Raw genomic sequence first — 27997 nt, forward strand, 5'->3', positions numbered from 1 at the left:
AAGAAGCGTCTGTGTTCTACGTCAGGGCAGAGTGTGTTGTTGCAGAGTCACTGCGAAGTGGTTCGTGTGTAAACAAGATGTTGGAGAAAGAAAAGTCTGGAACTAGCCAAGTAAATACTGCTTTTGAAAATAATAATAGATTAGAATGAAACTGAATTGATTGTAGTGTGATGCTTGTGGAAAGCAAAACCTAATCGAAAAATGCAATAGCTCGCGTCTGTCGCGAAGAAAATCGATGAGACATTGCTAACCGAGTTAGCTACTTTAGCTAGCCACCTCACTGTTGCTTAATAGCTTGCTGCATTTGAGGCCCGTTTGTCGCAGCGCCTGATAAACCCTGCATGTCCAGGCCATCCTCAATCTGGACTGTGGACAGGAGATCCTGAGTTGTGAGTACCCCAATTCTCACACGATGTCAAACTTCGATATTGCCTGGCTAGCTAGTATCCACATTGATTATTATGGAACTGATGCTCAACTTCATCCACAGCGTAGGCTAGCGAGGAGCAATTCCATGATTTCACTTTAAAATGTACAAAACAAATACCATTGATTTCAAAGCTTAATACACCGTACAACTCTATGCACTAGCAGTACGTTGAACAATTTACAACATGTAAGAAACTAATTTACTGGAAGAACTGTGGATGCAAAGTTTGGTGGCTAGCTAACAGAATCTTTATGCTAAAATCTTCCTTGGTTTTTTTTATGCGACGTTTCCCAAAAACTCTTAAATATCTGCACCGAATTAAGATTCAAAGCTGTCTACAGAAAGAATGGGGTGTCCGCTATGATATGACACCTTGAGTTTGAAAAAATATATTGTTATTGAACTAGGCTACAGTGAGTGAAGTGTATTTACACCTGGTATCAGATTACGGTAACGGATTTACATAATCCACAAATTCTTGTTAAATTAACTGCCATATTTCCCCTTAACTATATATTTAAATAAATTTAAGCAAAGTTGCTATTCCTCAACAAAGTTATTGGAAGTGTAATTACTTTTTTTCTTAGGAAGAAACAGGGGGGGAGGGGGAGGAATTAAGAAGAAATGGGTTTCTTTAAAATAATGTTTTAGGATTTCTTCTTGGAAATGTACTTCACTTTAGGACAGCTAAACCCTTGTCTTGATACGAGTGGATACTTTTGTAACCATGAACGTTTTCTTGCGCCACACACAGTTGGCTACCGGATATTTCAGTACAGCAATAAAACTAATTAAACGCGCATTATCTACCTAGCTAGTAATTAACAATATATTACAATATTCTCGAAGTGTTAAATAGCTAGCGCTATCTCGACAATTTTCAAAGAACTTAGCTAACGTTAACGTCGCTAGCTATGTTGGCAATAAAGTCGTTGCGCGTTAGCTAGTTAACGTAGGTACCTAATTTACCGGTCGCGCAGGCCCTCTACCACCTTCTCTCCTATCATGGACGACACCTTCTCCTCCAGCTGGTCCACATGAATGGTCTCTCAGCACCACTACATTTTTACGGCGTCACTGTCCCTTGCTATACCCTAGACGGTCTATGCAGTGAGCCCGCAGTTACCAAGTCTCTCCAATGGGAATCTTTTCCTGGCTGCTATTTCCTCCACCATCACTTCAAGCTCCTGTTTGCTGAAGTTTTTTATTGCGCTTTCCTTGGTTATTTATTTTTGGTTTTGATATAGCTAGTCTAATGGCTACAATGTGTGAAAAATAACGAAATTACCAAATCCTGTCACACAGGCTTATTTATTGGTTTCAAGCACGTCACTAATGTCAATGCCAGATAAGATATTTATGAAGTTCCTAAGAACATTTTGAGTAATTACATTTACAAACTATCTTATGAACCTTTTATTTTTTCCCTTAAACCTCTTACATCTAGATGTTCCGCTAGCGGAACGCCTCACCAATATCCAATGGTAGAGCGTGGCGCGAATTACAAATACCTCAAAAATCCAAAAACTTCAATTTTTCAAACATATGACTATTTTACACCATTTTAAAGACAAGACTCTCCTTTATCTAACCACATTGTCCGATTTCAAAAAGGCTTTACAGCGAAAGCAAAACATTAGATTATGTCAGGAGAGTACCCAGTCAGAAATAATCACACACCCATTTTTCAAGGTAGCATATAATGTCACAAAAACCAAAACCACAGCTAAATGCAGCACTAACCTTTGATGATCTTCATCAGATGACACTCCTAGGACATTATGTTATACAATACATGCATGTTTTGTTCAATCAAGTTCATATTTATATCAAAAACAATTTTTTTTACATTAGCATGTTTTGTTCAGAACTAGCATACCCACCGAAAACTTCCGGTGAATTTACTAAATTACTCACGATTAACGTTCACAAAAAACCTAACAATTATTTTAAGAATTATAGATACAGAAAACCTTTATGCAATCGCGGTGTCCGATTTTAAAATAGCTTTTCGGTGAAAGCACATTTTGCAATATTCTGAGTAGATAGCCCGGCCATCACGGCTAGCTATTTTGACACCCACCAAGACTGGCACTCACCAAACTCGGATTTACTATAAGAAAAATTGGATTACCTTTTCTGTTCTTCGTCAGAATGCACTCCCAGGACTTCTACTTCAACACCCAATGTTGTTTTGGTTCCAAATAATCCATAGTTATATCCAAATAGCTGCGTTTTGTTCTTGCGTTCAAGACAATCTCCGAAGGGTGACGCGCCGGCGCGTATCGTGACAAATAAATTCAAAATATTCCATTACCGTACTTCGAAACATGTCAAACGCTGTTTAAAATAAATTTTTATGCGATTTTTCTTGTAAAATAGCGATAATATTCCAACCGGGAGACGTTGTATCCGTTCAAACACTGAAAGAAGTAAAATTCAGTCGTAACATGCACGTGCGCGCCAGTGTCATTGTTCTCAGAACGACCACTTTCCAAAACCCCTACTGTTTTTCGCCCAGGGACTGCAGAGTTATCATTCCACGTTCTGGCGCCTTCTGAGAGCCTATGGGAGCCTTAGAAAATGTCACGTTACAGCAGAGATCCTGTATTTTCGATAAAGAGGCTATAGAAGGACAAGAAATGGTCAGACAGGGCACTTCCCATATAGAATCTTCTCAGGCTTTGGCCTGCCATATGAGTTCTGTTATACTCAAATCAAATAATTATATGCATATTCTAGTTTCTTGGCAGGAGTAATAACCAGATTAAATCGGGTACGTTTTTTATCCGGCCGTGAAAATACTGCCCCCTATCCTAAACAGGTTAAACTTCTTACTTTTTGTGTAAGTAATGTTTTGTGAATCCGGCCCCTGATCTGGATATTAATGTCATTATCTTCATGGTGACTTATCCTGAATAGGTACACCATGGAAGAAATATGCAATATCCTTTTTTGCATATATGAGTATTATTCTACACACTGACTATTATTCTAATCAGCTCTGCACCAAAACAAGACCAAATTTGGTTGGACCGGACCAAATCTGAACCAATCATAGACATTTCTGTTTCACAAGTTTGGACTGTACAGCCACAGAACAATGAGCCAGATATCTCACTGATGTATACGTGTAAAGCATCCGGTTGACGTTTTCAGATATGGTGATGAGAAGAAGCCCAGTGGCTGGCACTGGGAGATGGAGATGATATGACTTTTGGCCGACATTCTTCTTATCGATGGAACATTTGATCTCAATACAGTTTGCTGTTCCAAAACTAAGAGTGGACTAAGTTTTGTAGATTTTACCCTTTGCCCAAAAAAATACTGTTTAGGAGTGCAAGGGGTGAATTTAGTTATTGTAAACTGGTGCAATTGCGGCCTGCAATTTGGGGTGTTCCCACATCTGCAGGAACTCCTCTTTATACTTCTATTGGTAAATGTTTAAGCTAGGACAGGCGGGGGCGCTAATGCACAATAATGTTGGATGCCAGCTCCCAATAAACCCCCCAGAAGAAGGGGCAGGGGTGACAACGATAGCTAGCTAGCCGTACAACAGTAGACGGTGTACTTCGTCCCTGCCTATCGGGTACTGTTTTCCCACATGTTAATGATGGTGGGAGAGAAGGACACTGTGTGCTAGCTTAATCATCTAGTCCGGTGCACAGCAGGTGGGAGGCAGAAGAGACACCACAGATAGAACAATGAAACATTTGATCTCAAAACAGTTCTCTTCCCAAAACTAAAATCTGTTATGAACAGAGTGGACAACATTTTGTAGACTTTACCCTTTGACCAAGTTTTTTTTAAATTGCGTTGTTAAGGAGTGCAAAGGCGAATTGACTTATTGCACACGTGCACTTCAGAGTAGACTGTCCCAAGCATAAATATGCAAATGCATGCTAAAACTCACCAATAGGATCTCGCTAGCTCATGCTTGGCTCAGCCCCCCCCCCCACAGCTTGTTCTGCCCACTATGACTCATTTGTTCCCATTTTAAACAACGGGCTGTGGTCTCTCGGTTTAGTTATAAAAATCTTTGGTTCAGCACAGTAGAGTGCAGTACAATACAGTTATACTGTACTCTGCTCTAGCGTGCTCTAGTGTACTGTATTGAACTCTACTGAACTATATTCTACTTTTCTTGACTATCCTGTACAGTGATCTACTTTGCTTCACTGTAATGTGCTGTCCAAACTTGTGAAACACCGACGTCTATGATTGATTCAGATTTGGTCTGGTCACCAATCATGGATGTCTATTAGGGATGCACCAATATGACATTTTTGCTGATCCGATATTTTCCTTGCCCCAAAAAAATGATACCGATATTTACATTTTTTGCGGCCTTTTATGCATTCTAGTACAGTTAAATAGTTGAAACACACACACACTGACCAAAAAGTAATTTTCCATTTACAAATGTCCGCATTACCAGTAAAACATAATCAAAACCTATTTCTTTGCTGTTTCGTTGTTCATTTTTTCAGTCTCAACCAGGATTTTGCTACACATGTCAAGCAGTGAAGTTTCAGCTGTCTGTCCGTGGCCTCTTCCTTGGTGTGCTCTGTCCTTTTCCATCTTGTCCAGCTGTGTCTGTAACACTTCATGTAAACCCTGTTTCTTGTCTGCATCAAAGTAGCGGTCCTTGTACCTAGCATCGAGCATGGTGGCGACACAGTAAAGAGACTCAGAGTGCCACCGAATCGCTTGTTCACAGCCTCTTGTAGAGTACTTTTGCAAGTTTTAACCCCACGGCATGTGTCGGCAGTTTTGTTGAGCAGGTGTTTCAATGCTATTACTGAGGGTATTGCGTCTGCTGCAGACATAGTTGATTTGCTTATTTCTCGAGTCAGTTGTTCGAATGGAGCTAGGAGTGTGTTCATGTTCCCAGGTTTCAAACATGTTCTCAAATGCCATTGAAATGGCAGCAGCGGTATCAAAACCAGCACATTCTTGAGCATGCAATAACGCTTTCCTCAGTACCAAATCCTCATTGACCCACTGTGCTGTCAGAGTCAGCATGCTCATGGGGCTGACATCGCTGGTCCAAATGTCAGTTGTGAAGCTAATAGCAGTGATGCCCATAACAAGTAGCTCAGGGATGTGCGTTTCAACAATACTGTGTAACTCCGGTAGGGCAACATCTGAAAAATAGCGCCTACTTGGTGGTGTGTACCGGGGCTCGAGGTGCTCGACCAGTCGGCGAAAGCCAACATCATCCACGACAGAGAAAGGTTGATTGTCAAGGGCAATGAATTCCATTACCTTGGCGTTAATGGATTTCACCTTTGAGTTGTCTCGCTGAAAGTTTCTTACTCTTTCAAATGACTGCCCGACTTGAACTTGTTTAGTTGTTGGAAGTGTGCGCTTAGTATATTTCTGCTTTTGTTCTGTGTAGCGCTGTATTTTTTGTGGCGTCATTATGTCATGGTATGCAAGTATGCACGTCAGCTTTGACATCGGTTTTGCACATCGGTGTTAATCCAGACATCGGGTGATGTTGGCATTTTTAGCTAAAATTGGCCGATTCCGATATGCTTACCGATATATCGTGCATCCCTAATATCTATGTTTGGGCCAAATCAAGGCTGTTTTGGACCGGCCCAAAAATAGACGTTTGTGGATGTTGAAATCAAGGCCAGGGCGGACTGGCCAACAGTATGCCAGTGGAAGGAAGAACAGTAGCAGGTGAACCAACTGTGGTTTGTGACTACTATGATTTTCCATTGTAGCCAAATCAATTGCAGTATTAGCGTATTTAGAAAAGAAAAGAAATGTATAGGTCATTTTGTTACCGATTTGGTAACAAAATTACGAGTTTTAATCACTTAAACCAAAAATTATATTAGTAAAAACACAAACTAATTGGTAGGTTTACCTTGTTACTTCTGTTAACTTTCATTTTCCTTCCTCATGAGGTAAAACATTTTGGTAACAGAATTACAAGACACACGGCAATGTTTTTTAAACTTACAGAAGGCAAATAATTTCTACAAAACCAAATGTGTTGATATTAGTTGGCAGGGGTCTTTACATGTATTTCTAATACCTTTTAAGACTTTTTCTGGTAGAGGTTTTGTAAGACCCCTTTTCGATCAGTTTGACCAGAAATCAAAGCCATTACTTACGCCTAATTTTTAAGGGTCCTTGCTATCCGGAATCCTTGGGACATCCCAACTCTTACGTTACCCCATTGAAGTTTGCATTTAAAATGGTAAGGGTTAAGTTTAGGCTTAAGGGTTAGGGACTTCCCAAGGAGCCCAGATAGCACTAACCAATTTTTAAGATGGAAAATAGTTGAAAAATGTGTCTATGCCTTCATTTCCCCAAAATATACTCTTCGCTTTCATTTGACACCCATTTTGATATGAACCTATGAACTTCACATGTTGTTGCTCATGGGTTCATTTTACATAGAAATGAACCTAGCTAACCGCTAGCTGTGGTGATTGTGATAGCTAGCTAATGAAATCATTGTGCATTGCTGTTGTGGTGTTTTTCTAAACTGGTCTGTGTTTAAGGTCTGCACACTGCTGTTCGAAAGGGGTTGCCTCGCAGTAGCAGAGCCTATTTGTAAAGCCTGTTCACCGTATTATGGCCAGAGATGGTTCATATTATTCCTACAAAATCTCTGATTAGGCTATTGCTACTAGCTACAGGGATGCAAACTCGTCACTTTATGATGATATTTGCTGTTTTGATCTCAAAATAGGTAATCCACGTGAAAAGTAAACAGACGCAGAGTGCACCACCCATGGAGCTATAAAAGAACGGGTCGATTAGATCTTCTCCCTATGTGATCACATTCCCTTCTCTGTCGGCTGTGTCATCACACACTCCACGCAACATTGTCCCTGACTGGGATATTTAGAATGCAACTCGAGGTAAGCAACCTATGGTCAAAATAATGCTGCGGTTATAGTTGATAAGAAGTAAATTATAGTTGCATGTATGTTTCAATAGCGCAAATTATTACACTCAAAGTTAACTTTAGCTAGCTGGCGTTAGCCTGCCACGTTAGCAACTAAGATGGCAAGCTAACATTACTAACATTACCACCCGCCAATGAATAATGGTGTATGTTACTCATATTTAAATTGAGTGAGCACTGAATGCATTCATATGCGTCTTACAAATAGAATATCAGAGTTCAGATTGTAATCTGTAATATCAGAATGAGTCCTCCATCCAATATCACGTGTGACAGCTGAGAGTAGCCAGCCGCATCTCCAGCCATTAGCTAACTCAGCTGCTTCTCTCTGTCTGTTCTTTCTGTGCATCTCCATCCATTTTAAAATGTTTTAAAACAGAGCACTGTGACACCTGCTCTAGCCCAATCCTTGGCGCACTTGTTTTATAATATTTAAAATAAAAAGCTTTTAAAACTTCTTAGGGATAGGTGTCCCATCAACGGGACAGTTGTAAATCATGCAGCGCCTTGTGTCACGATCGCAGATTTTAGAGAAACAACAAATGTTGGTACATATAAGTGTCTTATATCGTCTGAAAGCTTAAATTCTTGTTAATATAACTGCACTGTCCAATTTACAGTAGCTATTACTAAGAATTAACTACTCGTGGGCTGAGTTTTTGGTTTGATATCAAACAACCTTGTTTAGCGATGTTACCTGGCTAGCTAGCTAACAACTTGTTAACTTGACTATGCACACATTTGAATGTCACACGGAAAAGGGATAGATACTTCACAGGTAGGATGCATATGCCAATGTAATTCTAAGCTAAATCTGAATCAAAAGTCAATCTATTTTTCTGGTGTTAATTAAATTCTGTTTGGTGCCTAACTTTTGAGAGTAGTGTGTGTGATGGTTTCATGTAGGCCTAGTGTGTTTTCCCCTTATTTCCAAAATTAAAATGCAGATTATGCATTTATATTCCTTACTATGTATGTCCTGCCCAATCACAGGTAGACCTTTTGGATATGAGCAAATCAGCGTTTTTCTGCAGTAGCCTTTTCTATTATACAGTAAAAAGTGTGGAGTTAAATTCAATGTGTTGTATTGACGAGAGGTGTGAATATCAGGGACAGATTTCTCTGCGCAGCACGTACGTGCAGAACGTATACAGGGTTCGATACTGCGATAAAAACAGTCGCATTTGAAGCTATTTGACTTGGCAGTGCGACACATATTTTGAATTGGCCAGTGACAATAAATTACCTGGTCACATTCGTTTTTGGTTCACAATTTGCAATTTCTTTGTCATTATGATGTGCAATTCACCATAAATAAACCAACTTTATGAAGAGGCAACAACGGCACGGGAATGCCCCTGTCTGTGTGTCAGGGCTCAACATACAGGGGAGGTTTTGGAAACCCTTCGATCATCCCCGTCAGTGACCCGCTTGGGCCAGTGAACAAAATATTGTAATAATGGTATTTTTAATCTAGGCTATATAATTGTTTAAAAAAGCACATGGATTCCTTAAACTGTTCGTTATGTCGATTTATTTATCACACACGTGCTGCTCACATATAGCGTATAGATAATCTGTCTGGCAGAGCGCACAACTCTCAAACAGCTGGATGTTGCATTTAGCGATTTTTCTTTGGTGGTCTCTGGGGAGATAAATCTAGCTAGCTAAATCAGCCATTGGCTAGGCCATCAGAAGCTAGATAGAAGGCATCTGCTGTTCAACTGTATTAGGGCAGAATTTGGGTGACAGTGGAATCAACCAATTACATTTTAACCTGTAATGGGTGGGACCGTTTTAACCAAAAATCAATTCAATTTAAGGGTGTAGCTATTCTGTTGCGGTAAAACCATGTCCATTTATTATGACCAAGACAACGTTGAATGTTTGCCTCAACTTGGTTTTCCATACAATGCATTCCATTAGAAAGGGAACCCAGTTTTTGGTCGCTTTCTCGTTTTAGGACATGATACAATAACTCATCAATAACTCTTTAAACATCTCAAACGGTAAGACTGACTAGCTACCACATGTACATACTTCATTAGTGTGTTTGTGTCGGGAGCATGCTTTCTATTTTGTCAGGCAATGCCCACGTTATTGTGACATTTTATAATGTAATTATTTTATGTAATTTTGCCGTGCGGTAGCAGAGAGAACAGTCTATGACTAGGGTGGCTGGAGTCTTTGACAATTTTTAGGGCCTTCCTCTGACACCGCCTGGTATAGAGGTCCTGGATGGCAGGAAGCTTGGCCCCAGTGATGTACTGGGCCGTACGCACTACCCTCTCCCCGTAGTGCCTTGTGGTCGGAGGCCAAGGAGTTGCCATACCAGGCAGTGATGCAACCCTCAGGATGCTCTCAATGGTGCAGCTGTAGAAACTTTTGAGGATCTGAGGACCCATGCCAAATCTTTTCAGTCTCTTGCGGGGGAATAGGCATTGTCTTGCCTTCTTCACGACTGTCTTAGTGTGTTTAGACCATGATAGTTTGTTGGTAATGTGGACACCAAGGAACTTGAAGCTCTCAACCTGCTCCTCTACAGCCCCATCAATGAGAACGGGGGCATGCTCGGTCCTCCTTTTCCACAATCATTTCCTTTGTCTGATCATGTTGTGGGAGAGGTTGTTGTCCTTGCACCACACGGTCAGGTAGGTCTCTGACCACCTCCCTATAGGCTGTCTCATCGTTGTCGGTGGTCAGGCCTTGCACTGTTGTCATTGGCTAACTTGATGATGGTTTTGGTGTCGTGCCTGGCAATGCAGTCATGAGTGAACAGGGAGTACAGGAGGGGACTGAGCACGCACCCGAGGGCCCCCGTGTTGAGGATCAGCGTGGTGGATGTGCTGTTACCTACCCTTACCATATGGGGGTGGCCTGTCATGAAGTCCAGGATCCAGTTGCAGAGGGAGGTGTTTAGTCCTAGGGTCCTTAGTTTAGTGATGAGCTTTGAGGGCACTTTGGTGTTGAATGCTGAGCTGTAGTCAATGAATACCATTCTCGCATAGGTGTTCCTTTTGTTCAGGTGGGAAAGGGCAGTGTGGAGTGCAATAGAGATTGCATCATCTGTTGGGGCGGTATGCAAATTGGAGTGGGTCTAGGGTTTCTGGGATTATGGTGTTGTGAGCCATGACCAGCCTTTCAAAGCACTTTATGGCTACAGATGTGAGGGCTGTGGTTCGGTAGTCATTTAGGTAGGTAACCTTAGTGTTCTTGGGCACAGGGACTATGGTGGTCTGCTTGAAACATGTTGGTGTTACACAGTCAGGGACTGGTTGAAAATGTCAGTGAGACACTTGCCAGTTGGTCAGCGCAGTACATGTCCTGGTAATCCGTCTGGCCCTGCAGCCTTGTGAATGTTGACCTGTTTAAAGGTCTTACACACATCGGCTGCAGAGAGCGTGATCACAGTCGTCTGGAACAGCTGGTGCTCTCATGCATGTTTCAGTGCCTCGAAGCGAGCATAGAAGTAATTTAGTTTGTCTGGTAGGCTTGTGTCACTGGGCAGCTCGCGGCTGTGCTTCCCTTTTGTAGTCTAATAGTTTGCAAGCCGTGCCACATCCGACGAGCGTCGGAGCCGGTGTAGTACGATTCAATCTTAGTCTTGTAGTCTTGTATTGACGCTTTGCCTGTTTGATGGTTCGTATGAGGGTGTAGCGAGATTTCTTATAAGCTTCCGGGTTAGATTCCAGCTCCTTGAAAGCGGCAGCTCTACCCTTTAGCTCAGTGCGGATGTTACCTGTAATCCATGGCTTCTGGTTGGGGATGACGTAATCGAGGCACTTATTGATGAAGCCAGTGAATGATGTGGTGTATTCCTCAATGCCATTGGAAGATTCCCAGAACATATTCCAGTCTGCTAGCAAAACAGTCCTGTAGCTTAGCATCTGCTTCATCTGACTACTTTCTTATTGACCGAGTCACTGGTGCTACCTGCTTAAATTTTTGCTTGTAAGCAGGAATCAGGAGGATAGAATTATGGTCAGATTTGCCAAATGGAGGGAGAGCTTTGTATGCGACTCTGTGTGTGGAGTAAAGGTGGTCTAGAGTTTTATTTTTTTCTCCCTCAAGTTGCACATTTAACATGCTGTTAGAAATTAGGTTAAACAGATTTAAGTTTCCCTGCATTAAAGTCCCCGGCCACTAGGAGCGCCGCCTCTGGATGAGCGTTTTCCTGTTTGCTTATGGCCGTATACAGCTCATTGAGTGCGGCCTTAGTGCCAGCATCGGTTTGTGGTGGTAAATAGACAGCTACGAAGAATATAGATGAAATACTCTAACTCAGGTGAGCAAAACCTGGAGACTTCCTTAGATTTCGTGCACCAGCTGTTGTTTACAAATATACATAGACCGCTCCCCCTTGTCTTACCAGAGGCCGCTGTTCTATCCTGCCGAAAAAGCTTAAAACCCGCCAGCTGTATTTTATGCATGTCGTTATTCAGCTACGACTCCGTGAAACATAAGATATTAGTTATTAATGTCCTGTTGGTAAGATATACGTGCTCGTAGCTCGTCTATTTTATTATCCAATGATTGTATGTTGGCTAATAGGACTGATGGTAAAGGCAGATTATCCACTCGTCGTCGGATCCTTACAAGGCACCCAGACCTTCGTTCCCGATATCTCTGTCTCTTTGTCCAGCAAATGAGGTGGATGAGGGCCTTGTCGGGTGTCTGAAATAAATCCTTCCCGTCCGACTCATTAAAGAAAGAGTATTCCTCCAGTACGGGGTGAGTAATCGCTGTCCTGATATCTAGAAGCTCTTTTCGGTCATAACACAGTGTCAGAAACTTTATGTACAAAATAAGTTACAAATAACGTGAAAAAACAAACAATAGCAGCATTGGTTAGGGGATCGTAAAATAGCTGCCATCTCCAAACGGCATTACAAATGTGTTTGATTTAAAGGGATAGTGCGAGATTCAGTCAGGTGAAGGTAGTTTAGTGAGTGATTGCAATGAATGGATGCTAATTGACCTCATAGACTTCCAGTCATTGCGCAAACATAGTTAGTAACTTCCTTTAAACTGCTCACAAAGACATAAAAATGGTATCCCTGAGTTCATCTGACTCTGGGTAAGTAGAAAAATTGCTTAACCTCCCTGGGCAAACCCTAGTCAACAGCCAGTGGAATCGCGTGGCGCGAAATACAAATACCTCATAAATGCTATAACTTCAATTTCTCAAACATATGACTATTTTACACCATTTTAAAGACAAGACTCTCGTTAATCTAACCACATTGTCCGATTTTCAAAAAGGCTTTACAGCAAAACATTAGATTATGTCAGGAGAGTACCCTGCCAAAAATAATCACACAGCCATTTTCAAAGCAAGCATATATGTCACAAAAACCAAAACCACAGCTAAATGCAGCACTAACCTTTGATCTTCATCAGATGACACTCCTAGGACATTATGTTATACAATACATGCATGTTTTGTTGAATCAAGTTCATATTTATATCAAAAACCAGCTTTTTACATTAGCATGTGATGTTCAGAACTGGCATACCCACCGCAAACTTCTGGTGGTTTTACTAAATTACTCACGATTAACGTTCACAAAATACATAATTATTTTAAGAATTATAGATACAGAACTCCTTTATGCAATCGCGGTGTCAGATTTTAAAATAGCTTTTCGGCGATAGCACATTTTCAATATTCTGAGTACATAGCCCGGCCATCACGGCTAGCTAATTTGACACCCACCAAGTTTGGCCCTCACCAAACTCAGATTTACTATAAGAAAAATTGGATTTCCTTTGCTGTTCTTCGTCAGAATGTACTCCCAGGACTTCTACTTCAACAAGAAATGTTATTTTGGTTCCAAATAATCCATAGTTATATCCAAATACCGCCATTTTGTTCATGCGTTCAGGTAACTAGCCGAAGGGTGACGCGCGAGCGCATTTCGTGACAAAGAAAATCAAAATATTCCATTACCGTACTTCGAAGCATGTCAAACGCTGTTTAAAATCAATTTTTATGCGATTTTTCTCGTAAAATAGCGATAATATTCCAACCGGGCGACGTTGTATTCATTCAAAGGCTGAAAGAAAAACATTGAGAATTCTAATGAACGCGCATCTCCAGTGTCACTGTCCCCAGGCTGACCACTCACAAATTCTCCTGCTGTTCTTCGCCCAGAGACAGCAGACACCCCATTCCACTTTCTGGCGCCTTCTGAGAGCCGATGGAAGCCTTAGAAAATGTCACGTTACAGCAGAGATGCTGTATTTTCGATAGAGATGCAACAGAAGGACAACAAATTGTCAGACAGGGCACTTCCTGTATGGAATCTTCTCTGGTTTTGGCCTGCCATATGAGTTATGTTATACTCAGACACCATTCAAACAGTTTTAGCCCCAACAGGTTAATTTCCAACATCTCGCACTATCCCTTTAAGTCTGTACCTGTTTAGCGACACATCCCACTTCGGAAGGTATATCCGTAGTCGGTAGATAGTTTTTATTAAATCTGCATCCCTTACATCACCGAGCAGTTCACAAGAAAGTATTTAAGCCAGTTGTTAGACGCTATAGTGTGGGAACATGACAAATTTAGCCAGCATGTCTACCCCTATAACCAACCTTACACTAGCGAGTCAGTCACTCACATGTTGCGTGAGCAGTGATACCTCGCTAATGAAGTGTTCTTGTTTTATAGCTGGGTGGCTGGTCACTACAACCTCCTCCCACTATGGAGGCAGGAGGAAAAGACTGTGAGGATGAGACCCTACAAACTGCCTTTAAAAAGCTCCGAGTAGATGCTGAAAGGTTCGTAGTACTGTTAATGGCTATTACGTTTTATGTCCTTCCTTACTGGTTGATCTAGGGTCAGTTTCCAGGACTAATGTAATATTTCTTGAAAATTTGAAGTCTCACTTAAGTTCTTCTGCTGTTCAGTATATTGTGGTCTGAGTTTTTGTTGGTTTCTCTAGCTTGCCTGCCACGCTGCACGTCTGTGAGACCATCACTCCAAGAGTGGTTAGCCGAGCCTTTCTAGAGGGTGCCAAGCCCAAACTAAGCTGCCCCAAGGAGAACTGGCATGGGTAAGGAAAGGCTCTCTTACAATCATTGTCCACTGTTTTATAAGTATCTTCTTGCTTTGCTTCTCTATTGTCTGTTCCTTTTTATTATTTAAGTATAATAACTTGTTAGAACCCCTAGGGCCAAATTCAGTTAATTAAATTCTATATTTGTAAAATGTACACATTTTGTAATACAATGTTGCACATTGTGTTTAAAATGAGTGCAAAAAAGGCTGTATAAAATAAATTACACAAATACTGAGCTATATTGTATGCAAAAAAAACAAATATTTTATTTTATACTAAAACAATTGCTCAGATAAAGAGATTTTGTCTAGCAAGTAATACAAAAAAGAGCCAGCACCCTATTTTACAATAGGTTAGGGGTTATTTTCTGCTTATAAATCTTTGTTTCAATGCTAAACCCACCACTGGTGTGTGGCCAAAGAGCTCTATTTTCATGTCATCCAACAAATGTAAACGCTTGGAGTTTGCTAAACGGCATTGGCACTTGGATTGGAACCATTGCTATGGTCAGAAGACATGAAAATAGAGCTCTTTGGCCACGCACACCAGTGGTGGGTTTAGCATCGAAATAATAAGGATTCGTAAGCAGAAAAGAAACCCATACCTACTGTATAATATGGTGGTGGATCTTTGATATTATTGGGCAATTTTGCTTCCACTTGTCCTGGAGGCGTTAAGGTCAATGGCATTATGAACTTTACCCAGTATGAGGACATTTTAGGCAACAATCTGGTTGCAAGTGGATCTTCCAGCAAGACAATAACCCCAAGCACACATCAAAATCCACAAAGAAATGGTTAATTGACCAACATTTTGCAATGGCCATCTCAGTCTCCGGTCTTGTACCCTATTGAAAACCTGTGGTTTGAATTGAAAAGGGCAGTCCATAAGATCTGGAAAGATTCTGTATGATGGAATGGTTTAAGATCCTAATGTGTTCTCCAATAAAGCATTTTAGAAAAAGCCTCAGTGCTGTTATCCTTGCAAGGTGATATATTGAAAACGGGTGCCAATAATTTCGACTCCCTATCTTTTTGAGAGGAAAAAAACGTATTGATTGTTAAAATCGCCATCTGAGCAATTTATTGGTATAAAATAATAATATAATTTTAAAATGTTGGTATAGAAACATAGCTCAGAATTGGTATTATTTATTGTATACAATCTTTTTTTTCCAATTGTCTTTATCAAGGTGTGCCAATAACTTTGGTCCTGACTGTAACTGCCGCAGATTCATGTCTCAAGGCTTAAAAATACATCTTTAACCTGTCTCGTCCCTTTTATCTAAAGTGACCTCAATAGGGGATCATGGCTTTCACCTGGTCAGTCTGTCATGGAAAGAGCAGGTGTTCCTTATGTTCTGTACACTCAGTGTATTTCAGGTTTTCTGTTAGGGAAATTTGGCACCTGACAACGTGACTAGTAAGATTTTAATTTACTAGACATTTTAAAAATTGCCAGTATTGACATCCATATGCATTGGGTGCGTAACGCATTAGGGCTTCCACCCACAGTGCTCAAAATCACATTTAGATGTAATTCATCTTAACAGAATATAATTTTGCCTGTAAAGTTGTAATAAAATAAAGTAGAATGATGTTCTTATACCAACATGACAGGTTTTATAGAAAAGAAAAACATTGCCCATTGTGTGTTCATCCCTGCTATAAATCACTTTATAGCAGCAGGTTAGGATAATTAATGTAGCAGGTTTGGAGAATTAGGTTAAGGTTAGCTAAAATGCAATTTATTTTTACCTTTGACGTTAATTTGACAAAAGCTGGGATCCCTTCTAGCCATGACCGGGCCTGCTGTCCCACTCTCCATATTCCATCTGCGATTCAGCACCACAAGCAGTTGAAAGAGGACACTAGGCAGCCACAAAATTAATACATTATTAAACTGATGTTGTGCAATCAAATTCAATACGTACATAAACGAAATTCGTTAAGGCTGGTTCATTGAGTGACAGCTTATTTTACAATGCTCCTGTGAAATAAGGCCTATGCCATGCATTTATGAAATCACTTGTTTGCAAAGCTCAAATTCTGTCAAACTCTTTTTACAGTTCTACTGGATGATGTTAATAAATTGTATATTTACTGTAATTTGAACTATCGTGGGGTTGTGTAGTCTACCACGGTATGAATCATAATACCCATAAAACCTAGCGGTCAAACACGGAAATGGTTCCAATTGTTTTTCCACCATTCATTTTATCCATTGTGGATTTTAGAAACACTTCGAATAAGGGCTGTGTTTCGTGGAGAGTTACCCTGGTGTGGCGTTTTGATAACCATATAAGTCTGTCCAGGACAAGGTGACTTTTTATCAATATATTCGCCTGTATTCAATGTGGCTGACATAGAGAACTACAAATTCCTGTCTCAAGCTTCAAGTCACTCAACAGGGCCATGATGATCTAGACGAGACTGCCGAATCGAGGCAAAGGTAAGATTCTCTGGATTAACTATCTAATGTTAGCTACATTTAGTAATTAATACATTGGCTAAAATTGTTTCAGTTCACAGAATTGCCAACTGTCTTGGGCAAGTTTTACATTGAAAATGCCTGTTTATCTAGCTAGCTCATGGTTATCTAGTTAGCAACATTAGCCTAGCTAGATGGCTACATTAGATGGCTACATCTATTTGTCTAGCCATTAAAATGCATGAGAAATTCAGAAAAACAAGTTTAGCTTTCTTTTGGCTTCTATAAACCAACAATAGCTCACTAGTCAGCAGTTTAGCTCGCTAATTAACTAACACGCTAGCTTAGATGGTGAAGTTCTAGGGCTAGGAGTTCTTGATCTTGTTTGTGTCTGTGGGTAGCCTACTTCAATACTAGTTTACTTGTAGCTACCCTAGCTAGCTGTATTATTTTAGTCTGGCATTTTGAGAGGTTTCATAGATGGACTGATTAGCATTCTCTCAAGTCAAGTGTGCTTAGTGTACTGCGGGAAAACATTTATGTGTGCTGTTACCCTCTGGACAGCAGATCATTAGTATAGGTAGTAGGCAAGGTTATGTAACCTTATTTGGTCCTTGCCATATTGCTATAACACATGCTCAAGTTGAAGTTGAACTTGTTGGAAATGCTGTGATCACGCATCATCTTTAATGTTGTGATCCACAGACACAAGATGACCATGATTTGAATGCTGTCGAGGGACACACGCAGAGACCCCGAGTATGACTGCACATGGGCCGGATATTTGTGACCACTACCTAAAAGGGGTGCAGAAGCACACCAGCACCCCGTTTTATTTTTATTCCATGGCCAACCAGATCTCTAGCTAACCCTTATTTCACACTGTCTTTTATATCCCATGGTCCCTCAACTTCAGACACTTTGGAACTCTCCACCCTACCATCACCCATTTCCCCTATGCTGCTTCCTTCACTTGTTCTTCTCCTGATTTGATAACATCAAGACTCAGTAACACATTTAAAAGTGTTGTGGTGTACTGTTTTTGCTACCTTTTTTTCACCTGTGTAATGCTGCTTATTCTGGGGGTTCAGACTGAATGCAGTGGTAAATGTGCTGCTCACAATTGACAGAAGCAACATTGACAAGAAGGGTGTTGATATTGCTGCTAACTTGTTTTGAGTCCTAAGTGCGTTTCTCTTTTTTTATTTATATATATATGTATTTCTACATTTTAGTAATTTAGTAGACGATCTTACCCAGAGTGCATACATTTTCATACTTTATTTTTGTTGTTGCTGGAGTTGGCTAGTAATTTATAGAAAACCTACTTTACGCATCCAGTTTCTCCATTTGTAACCCACCCACCAAAATCACAATATGCTGCTTTACATGTTGTATTATTTGTGCTGGTCTAATTTCTAAAACGGGAAACATAGAAGAATCTGTTCGCTCTCGGATAGTGATAATAGTTCATATGGTGCTCTTCCATGTCCCAGGTGTGTGGCATTGATGAATAAATCATTGAATGTTTACTTAACATATACAAATATGAATGAAAGGAATATGTATTCATTGTTTACTATTTTGATTTATTTAAAACAATGTGATTGTTGGAGTTCAGGTGTCTGTGATTCATGGGTGACACTAGGTGCATTTTTGTCAAATAAATATGCTTATTCATTCATGCTTATGGATATATTCTGCAATGAGTTAATTGGGCTTTGAATCTGCAAACAGAACATGTCAAGTTAGATCTAAACTGCTTTAATACAGCAGTGCATTCTGACAGCATTAATTGAAATAGATTTGACCTTGTTCATATAGTTGGCAGAAATTATAATGGATTAAATAAAGACCTCTGTCTGAAGGAGAAGAGGATCTGGTAAAATAAAGGTATGTTGCTAATGTCATCTAGCTAGCTAGATATATATAGCTTCTTGGCAAAAACCTAGTGTAGTATTCATGGAACATTATAAATATCTGACTGCTACTAGGATAGTATTCTGTACAAGACCAAATGCATAAATAAAACAAATATTAGTTAAATAAAAGATGGAACTGTAAATTCAAATGTGTTCAATATATCTTTTGGATCAAGGTAGCGCGTCATCTTCTATGCTCGGACACGCCTACCCGTGATATATTTCCCCTTTTTCCGTGACGATTTAAACCCCCCCCCCCCCCCCCCCCGGCAAAAAAAAGTAGGTCTCATACTTTAACATATTCAAGAGTACAATACAAAATTTCACAACTCGACGTGCATATTTAGTGATATAAAGATGGCCTCATTTCTACATTTGGCCAAACGTAGAGTTTAAGCTCTTAAATAATTGGGGGCGGCAGGTAGCCTAGTGGTTAGAGCGTTCGGCCAGTAACCGAAAGGTTGCTGGATTGAATGGATTAGCTGACGAGGTAAAAATCCGTCATTCTGCCCCTGAACAAGGCAGTTAACCCACTGTTCCCCAGTAGGCTGTCATTGTAAATAAGAATTTGTTCTTAACTGACTTGCCTAGTTAAATAAAACATTTTAAAAACCTGCAGTTATGTGCCAGTTCCTCACTCGTCACCTCAAATCTCTCATTTTAGGTCATTTGTTGATTTAGTTGCCATACCTACGAGGATCAGATGAAGAAATGTGTTTTCCTGCTGGTAGACGGAGATCCTTAGTGGAATATGAGAATGCATTTATCAGCTGGCGGATTTGGAATCCTATGCAGACATTCGCCCTTGTAACCAGGAACATGTTTCGTTAATAAAACTAGAGACCGCTGCAAGCGTCCGAGGTTAGATAACTGTTTGTGTCCAGCAGCCGACCATGCGTCATATGTTTATACACTAAGAAAATTGGCACAGTTTTATAGGACACCTACACGAAACACTGTTTTTAAAATCCATGGTGGAAAAACAATTGGAACCATTTTTGTGTTTGACCGCTAGGTTTTATGGGCATTATGACTCCTCCACTGTGGGGCTGAATTGATAACAACTCTGTTTTCTACTATAGGCAGTTGACTGCCTGGTGATTGCAACATTGTCACTCTCTGATGTGAATAGTTGGCAACGATGTTTCGTTTCCAAGTTCTGCTGAACTGAACATCACCAATTGCACATGATACATATCATTACCCGCTACTCTAGTGTAGCAATCCATTCCAAGTCTTTATACTATACATGAGATGGGCGGCATATGTTGGTCTTGCCTAGGGCGACAGCAGAAGTGCTAGGACCATGCCTGACAAACACAATAAATGGCCTCTAATTTACTTGCATTTGTGGTGGATCTGGGCCTGCTCAAAGTGAGCCTCTGCTGTTGGGAAGTCAAAACTGTCCAATTCTTTGGAGCAGCTTGCGTTGCGCATCAGCCTTGTTACTTTTTCCTCAAGATGGTGCGATTTGAGGCCGTCTTAACTCTGTTTTGGAGAAAAAAATCCCCCTATCTGCGGGCACACTGGAAATTAACACAATCTTTGCCAGTTTTGTCCAGTTGGGGTACACTTTACAGAAGTCCCTTAAGAGGACCTTGCGTAAAAATAGAAACACACACTCGACAGTAATTTCCAAGCAGCTGGAGGATTTATTAGCCTATGAAGTCTATTTGCCTTTGAAGTTGGAGTACATCGATTGGTATTTCCATGAATTACTAAAAAGCATTATTTTGCTATGGATTTTTATTTTTTTTCTACCAGGAACAATTTGGCCAGCAATTATTTTTTTATCGGCCGAAAGCAGTCTTTTTCCATCTAATGGAAACCCTGTTGTGTGTGTGTGTGTGTGTGTGTGTGTGTGTGTTTTAAAAAATATATTTTGTGTGTGTATATACACTGCTCAAAAAAATAAAGGGAACACTTAAACAACACAATGTAACTCCAAGTCTTTCACACTTCTGTGAAATCAAACTGTCCACTTAGGAAGCAACACTGATTGACAATAAATTTCACATGCTGTTGTGCAAATGGAATAGACAACAGGTGGAAATTATAGGCAATTAGCAAGACACCCCCAATAAAGGACTGGTTCTGCAGGTGGGGACCACAGACCACTTCTCAGTTCCTATGCTTCCTGGCTGATGTTTTGGTCACTTTTGAATGCTGGCGGTGCTTTCACTCTAGTGGTAGCATGAGACGGAGTTTACAACCCACACAAGTGGCTCAGGTAGTGCAGCTCATCCAGGATGGCACATCAATGCGAGCTGTGGCAAGAAGGCTTGCTGTGTCTGTCAGCGTAGTGTCCAGAGCATGGAGGTGGTACCAGGAGACAGGCCAGTACATCAGGAGACGTGGAGGAGGCCGTAGGAGGGCAACAACCCAGCAGCAGGACCGCTACCTCCGCCTTTGTGCAAGGAGGAGCAGGAGAAGCACAGTCTGTGGTGCAACGTGGCGTTGGTGGATGGAGCGAGACATGATGTCCCAGATGTGCTCAATTGGATTCAGGTCTGGGGAATGGGCGGGCCAGTCCATAGCATCAATGCCTTCCTCTTGCAGGAACTGCTGACACACTCAGCCTGTAGTGTGGTTTTCCACTTTAATTTTGAGTGTGACTCCAAATCCAGACCTCCATGGGTTGATAAATTGCATTTCCATTGATTATTTTTGTGTGATTTTGTCAGCACATTCAACTATGTAAAGAAAAAAGTATTTAATAAGATGATTTCTTTCATTCAGATCTAGGATGTGTTTAAGTGTTCCCTTTATTTTTTTGAGCAGTGTATATATATATGTGTGTGTGTGTGTGTGTGTGTGTGTGTGTGTGTATACTCACTCACTCACTGGTCGAAAGTTTTGGAATACCTAGTCATTCAAGGGTTTTTTTAAATGTTTAATTTTTTTTTTTACAATTTTCTACATTGTAGAATAATAGTGAAGACAAACTATTAAATAACACATATGGAATCATTTAGTAACCAAAACACTTTAAACAGTTTAGATTTTAGATTCTTGAAAGTAGCCACCCTTTGCCTTGATGACAGCTTTGTACACTCTTGGCATTCTCTCAAACAGCTTCATGAGGAATGCTTTTCCAACTGTCTTGAAGGAGTTCCCACATATGCTGAGCACTTGTTGGCTGCTTTTCCTTCACTCTGTGGTCCAACTCATCCGAAACTATCTCAATTGGGTTGATTGTGGAGGCCAGGTCATCTGATGCAGCACTCATCACTCTCCTTGGTCAAATAGCCCTTACACAACCTGGAGGTGTGTTTTGGGTCATTTTCCTTTTGAAAAACAAATGATCGTCCCAGTGCAAACCAGATGGAATGGCATATCGCTGCAGAATGCAGTGGTACCCATGCTGGTTAAGTGTGCCTTGAATTGTAAATAAATCACTGACAGTGTCACGAGCAAAGCACCATTGCACCTCCTCCTCCGTGCTTCACGGTGGGAACCACACATACGGAGATCATCTATTCACCTACTATGCGTCTCACAATGACACGGCAGTTGGAACCAAAAATCTCACATTTGGACTCATCAGAACAAAGGACAGATTTCCACCGGTCTAATGTCCATTGCTCGTGTTTGTTGGCCCAAGTAAGTCTCTTCTTATTATTGGTTTCCTTTAGTAGTGGTTTCTTTGCAGCAATTTGACCATGAAGGCCTGATTTACGCAGTCCCCTCTGAACAGTTGATGTTTAGATGTGTCTGTTACTTGAACTCTGTGATTCATTTATTTGGGTTGCAATCTGAGGTGCAGTTAACTCAAATGAACTAATCCTCTGCAGCAGAGGTCACTGAGTCTTCCTTTCCTGTGGCGGTCCTCATGAGAGCCAGTTTCATCGTGGTCCTTGATGGTTTTTGCGACTGCACTTGAAGAAACATTCTTAACATTTTCTGAATTGACTGACATTCATAATGATAATGGTAATGATGGACTGTTGTTTCTCTCTGCTTATTTGAGCAGTTCTTGACATAATATGGACTTGGTCTTTTGCCAAATAGGGCTCTTTTCTGTACAACACAACTGATTGGCTCAAATGCATTAAAAAGGAAAGAAATTCCACAAATTATCTTTTAACAAGGCACACCTGTTAATTGAAATGCATTCCAGGTGACTACCTCATGAAGCTGGTTGAGAGAATGCCAAGAGTGTGCAAAGCTGTCATCAAGGCAAAGGGTGGCTACATTGAAGAATCTGAAATATAAATATATTTTGATTTGTGTAACATGTTTTTGGTTACATGATTCCATATGTGTTATTTCATAATTTGTCTTCACTATTATTCTACAATGTAGAAAATAGTAAAAATAAAGGGAAACCCTGGTATGAGGTGTGTCCAAACGTTTTACTGGTTCCGAATACATTTGAAGTTGAAAGTTTACATACATCTTAGCCAAATACATTTCAACTCAGTTATTCACAATTCCTGACCTTTAATTCTAGTAAAAATTCCCTGTCTTAGGTCAGTTAGGATCACCACTTTATTTTAAGAATGTGAAATATCAGAATAATAGTAGATTTTTATTTCAGCTTTTATTTCTTTCATCACATTCCCAGTGGGTCCGAAGTTTACATATGCTCAATTACTATTTGGTAGCATTGCCTTTAAATTGTTTAACTTGGGTCAAACGTTTCAGGTAGCATTCCACAAGCTTCCCACAATAAGTTGGGTGAATTTTGGCCTATTCCTCCTGACAGAGCTGGTGTAACTGAGTCAGGTTTGTCGGCCTCCTTGCTCGCACACGCTTTTTCAGTTCTGCCCACAAATGTTCTATAGTATTGAGGTCAGGGCTTTGTGATGGCCACTCCAATACCTTGACTTTGTTGTCCTTAGGCCATTTTGCCACAACTTTGGAAGTATGCTTGGGGTCATTGTCCATTTGGAAGACCCATTTGCAACCAAGCTTTATCTTCCTGACTGATGTCTGGAGATGTTGCTTCAATATATCCACATAATTTTCCTCCCTCATGATGCCATCTATTTTGTGAAGTGCACCAGTCCCTCCTGCAGCAAAGCACCCCCACAACATGATGTTCGCACCCCCGTTCTTCACGGTTGGGATGGTATTCTTCGGCTTGCAAGCCTCCCCCTTTTTCCTCCAAACATAACGATGGTCATTATGGCCAAACAGTTCTATTTTTGTTTCATCAGACCAGAGGACTTTTCTCCAAAACGTACGATCTTTGTCTCCATGTGCAGTTGCCAACCCTAGTCTGGCTTTTTTATGGCGGTTTTGGAGCAGTGGCTTCTACCTATCTGAGTGGCCTTTCAGGTTATGTAGATATAGGACTCATTTTACTGTGGATATTGATACTTTAGTACCTGTTTCCTCCAGCATCTTCACAAGGTCCTTTGCTGCTATTCTGGGATTGATTTGCACTTTTCACACCAAAGTATGTTCATCTCTAGGAGACAGAACGCGTCTTCTTCCTGAGCTGTATGACGGCTGCGTTGTCCCATGGTGTTTATACTTACGTACTATTGTTTGTACAGATGAACATGGTACCGTCAGGCGCTTGGAAATTGCTCCCAAGGATGAACCAGACTTGTGGCGGTCTACAATTATTTTTCTGAGGTGTTGGCAGATTTCTTTTGATTTACCTATGATGACAAGCAAAGAGGCACTGAGTTTGAAGGTAGGCCTTGAAATACATCCACAGGTACACCTCCAGTTGACTCAAATGATGTCAATTAGCCTATCAGAAGCTTCTAAAGCCATGACTTATTTTAGAAATTTCCAATTTCTTTAAAGGCACAGTCAACTTAGTGTATGTAAACTTCTGACCCACTGGAATTATGATACAGTGAATTATAAGTGAAATAATCTGTCTGTAAACAATTGGAAAGATTACTTGTGTCATGCCCAAAGTAGATGTCCTAACCGACTTGCCGAAACTATAGTTTGTTAACAAAAAATGTGGGGAGGGGTGGAAAAATGTGTTTTAATGACTCCAACCTAAGTGTATGTAAACTTCCGACTTCAACTGTATATACATTCTTTATTTTTACTGAGACGTGCTTTTAAAGGGATTGTGCGATATTTTGGCAACAAAGTCCTTTTTCGACTTACCCAGAGTTCGATGAACTCATGGATACCATTTAATATTAATTAGCGTTGGTGCAATTGCTAACTAGCATTAGCACTAATGCTAGTTAGCAATGGCTTACGAAACTACCTTCAACTTCCTTCAAACTGCACGCAGATCCCTTCAAAAGGTAACCATGAGTTCATCTGACTATGGGTGAGTAAAAAATCTATCACTATCCCTTAACATCAGAGTGACAAGTTACAATGTATATTTGTAGAAAACGGAGCGAGCATTAGCATGAATGAGAGCCACGAGCACACAATCACCGCTTGCTCCTCATCTCCGTACCGAGCAGTGGCGCTCATCAGTTATGTTTCAGATGGTGTCAACACAATTGTATTTTCATGCATTTTGTTTTTGTTGTCATGTAGAATGTCCTTTCAAAAAGTCACCAGAAGTTACCTCAATTTTTTTGTAGAAGTACTATCTTGGCTGGGCATGCCCCGGGCCCCCAAGCTTCCTTTGTCACCACTACTGAAAAGAATCCTAGGGAAAACACAAACTCTTTTTCAGCTGAAACAACAACCGATTTAACACACAGCAGCGGCTAACGTCTCACACATACTGTATTCTGGAATACCAAAACCGAACTTAACGCTGCTAAGTGAAATCCGTCAACTTGTCAATTTATAACTTCATTGTTTATCAAGGTCATTTATGGCTAACCCCAAAGATCCAAATATATTCTGATTCCATTCCTTCACTCTGATTCAAATAATTTTTGCTGATTTGAATATTTGCAAAATAATATTTTGCCACGAGCAACGGGCTCAAATCTTTGACAAATATTCGTAAGAAATTACTAATCTGATTTGAATCTCAAAATTGTGATACATGGACAGCCCTAATGTCATTACACAAGTAAACAATGTTTCATACCAAACAATAGATTCAGTTTATAAACTCACTTAATAAGACATGACCACCAGTGGCAGTGTGAACCAAAAATATTGCAGAGTGAGAGCAATGCAAGAAGCAGCACTTTAAAGCACCCACACAGAGCATCTGCGCATGTGCAGGGAAGTATGGTCCACTTTTCTGCAACTTGATAGCTGCATGACAAGAACTGCAAAGGAGATTAGCATCTTGCTACGTGCTCATACAGTTAATGTTTACTTTGTACCATTTTAAAGACTCATCAATATTCAAAATCATGTTTTTCATGAAATGTTATGATATTTGGATGACACCAAATCAAACTATGATGACCAAAGTGTGAACAACTACTGTTGCTTCTACATTGATAAAGTTTGATCATAAAGTTACTGTTCCCCTCCCAATGTCAAACACTTGGATTCACGAGGCGGCATTATTAATACACCAATGGTAACATTATCTAATTTTATAAGTACTGCCTTGTAACCAACATCCGCGAAGCGTGTTTGCAGAGGGGTGAGGTTTATATAGCAAGATAGCTATTCTACTGGTGCCAAAATTTGACTGCAGGGTGTCAGCAAATATAATTAAAACTTTACACTATTCAGCTAGATACTTATGTTTCCCTTTTCATTTGTGTATGGTCTTAACTAGTAACTGGCTAGCTCGGTATTCAGCCAGCATGGAACAAAAGGACGAAAGGGTCGTTCTGATGCAGTTGTCAGTGCTGCTATGAACCGCATCACAAAAGACATGCCAAACAAGTGGTGTATAAAATAATTGACATCATTGATGCAATTTCAATGTTTGAGTTGCTTTGTGTATCACTAAATTAGCTTGAGATGATTTTACTGCAACTGTTCACTGCATCCAAGTTTCTTGACATGGGCATTTCAAAGAGCTGTCACTCAAGGCGAGATCATGAGTGTAAGCTCCCCGCCTACTCAGCCTATCTTTTCAAACTTCCTGGTAGTTAGGGTTAGCCTGGTAGTTTGGTCACTCAAAAGGCATGGGAATCAGAATGACTGTTTGGGTCCATTTTTATTTTACCAGCATAGTTATGTTTGGTTTTCACATTTTTGTTTTTCTATGTAGTAGCTGTATGAGGAAGACGTCAAGAGGAGCCGTGAGAAGCCAAAGACGCCGGAGATCCAAGTCTCCCATTCTCCATCCTCCAAAGTTCACCTACTGTGGTTCCAAGATGTCGCCCTTGCCTGGCCACCTGAAACACAAGAGCCTGCCAGAGGCTGAGGGTTGCAGCTCCTCCCTGGAGATCCCCGCCAAGAAGGAACTGCTCTCCTCGGGCCACTCCTCCCCTGTGTTTGGCAGTGCTGGCTATGAGCCCCACACCCCTGCTGCCTCTGGGGAAGGCCCCACAGCCAGGCTGGAGGGCAGCCCCAGACGGCCCCTGTCTGACGACAAGGGTGTCCCAGAGGCAGCTCACTGCGTAGGGGCTGAAGCCAAAACCGGAGCTGTGCCCTCTGACTTCAGGTCCCTGTCAAAGCTCCACGAGGGCGGGGGCCCGTGCCCCTGCGCTCAGAGCGAGTGCCAGTGCCCGGGTTGGCAGGGCGTAGAGGTCTACTCCTTCACGGGCCTCCGTAACATCCTCTCAGAGTGCGAGAGGAACCTGGCGAGCCCAGAGGATACGTCCCAGACCTCCCTGCAACAGAGAACTCAGACCGATGGGTCCACCACAACAACCTCCCCGCGTTCCTGTTCCGAACAGGCTCGGGCCTATGTTGATGACATCACAATAGAGGATCTTTCTGGTTACATGGAGTACTATCTTTATATTCCCAAGAAAATGTCACATATGGCAGAGATGATGTATACTTAAATAAGTAATTTAATAAAAATATACATTTTGGGGGGTGGCTTAAGGAATGGTTAGGCATGAAGTAATTTAAATATAAGGTTTAACTGTTTATTTCCGCAGTTTCTCTATTCTCTTCTGTGCAACTCCAGTACCAGAGCTGAAAGACGCATTGTATTTTTCTTATTACTTTTGAATTATTTGTTTTCTTTTCATTTTTCATGATTGTCCTTATTTCTGGTTGACAAATGAAGTTGCCAAAGCTCTATCGCAAAAAGTGCAGGTGGGATTTGTTGGTATATGCAAAGCAAACTTGTAATGCCAAGTGTGATTGTTTTCCACGGCCAAAGAGGTTCATTGTCTGGAGTTTCCATTTCACTCAATAAAACATTTTTGTTGAAAACAGATGTTTGCCTTTGTCACACTAT

General features: G+C 40.8%; 1 protein-coding gene across 5 annotated transcripts; it reads left to right on the forward strand.

Moving 5' to 3' along the window:
- oser1 (oxidative stress responsive serine-rich 1) lies at positions 1–27976 on the forward strand. Of its 5 annotated transcripts, none has more exons than XM_029695078.1 (5): positions 1–389; positions 7146–7317; positions 14038–14147; positions 14312–14422; positions 26852–27976. In XM_029695078.1, exons 2-5 carry the CDS (start codon positions 7306–7308, stop codon positions 27591–27593), a joined length of 975 nt encoding a protein of 324 aa, XP_029550938.1. In that variant the 5' UTR covers positions 1–389; positions 7146–7305; the 3' UTR covers positions 27594–27976. The 5 variants fall into 5 exon arrangements, with proteins under 5 accessions (XP_029550938.1, XP_029550940.1, XP_029550937.1 ...); XM_029695079.1 differs by having other exon boundaries at positions 28–110; XM_029695080.1 differs by lacking the exon at positions 7146–7317.
- The last annotated feature ends 21 nt before the right edge of the window (positions 27977–27997 follow it).

The sequence above is a fragment of the Salmo trutta genome, chromosome 16 (genome assembly GCF_901001165.1).
Source record: "Salmo trutta chromosome 16, fSalTru1.1, whole genome shotgun sequence".
NCBI lineage: Eukaryota > Metazoa > Chordata > Actinopteri > Salmoniformes > Salmonidae > Salmo > Salmo trutta.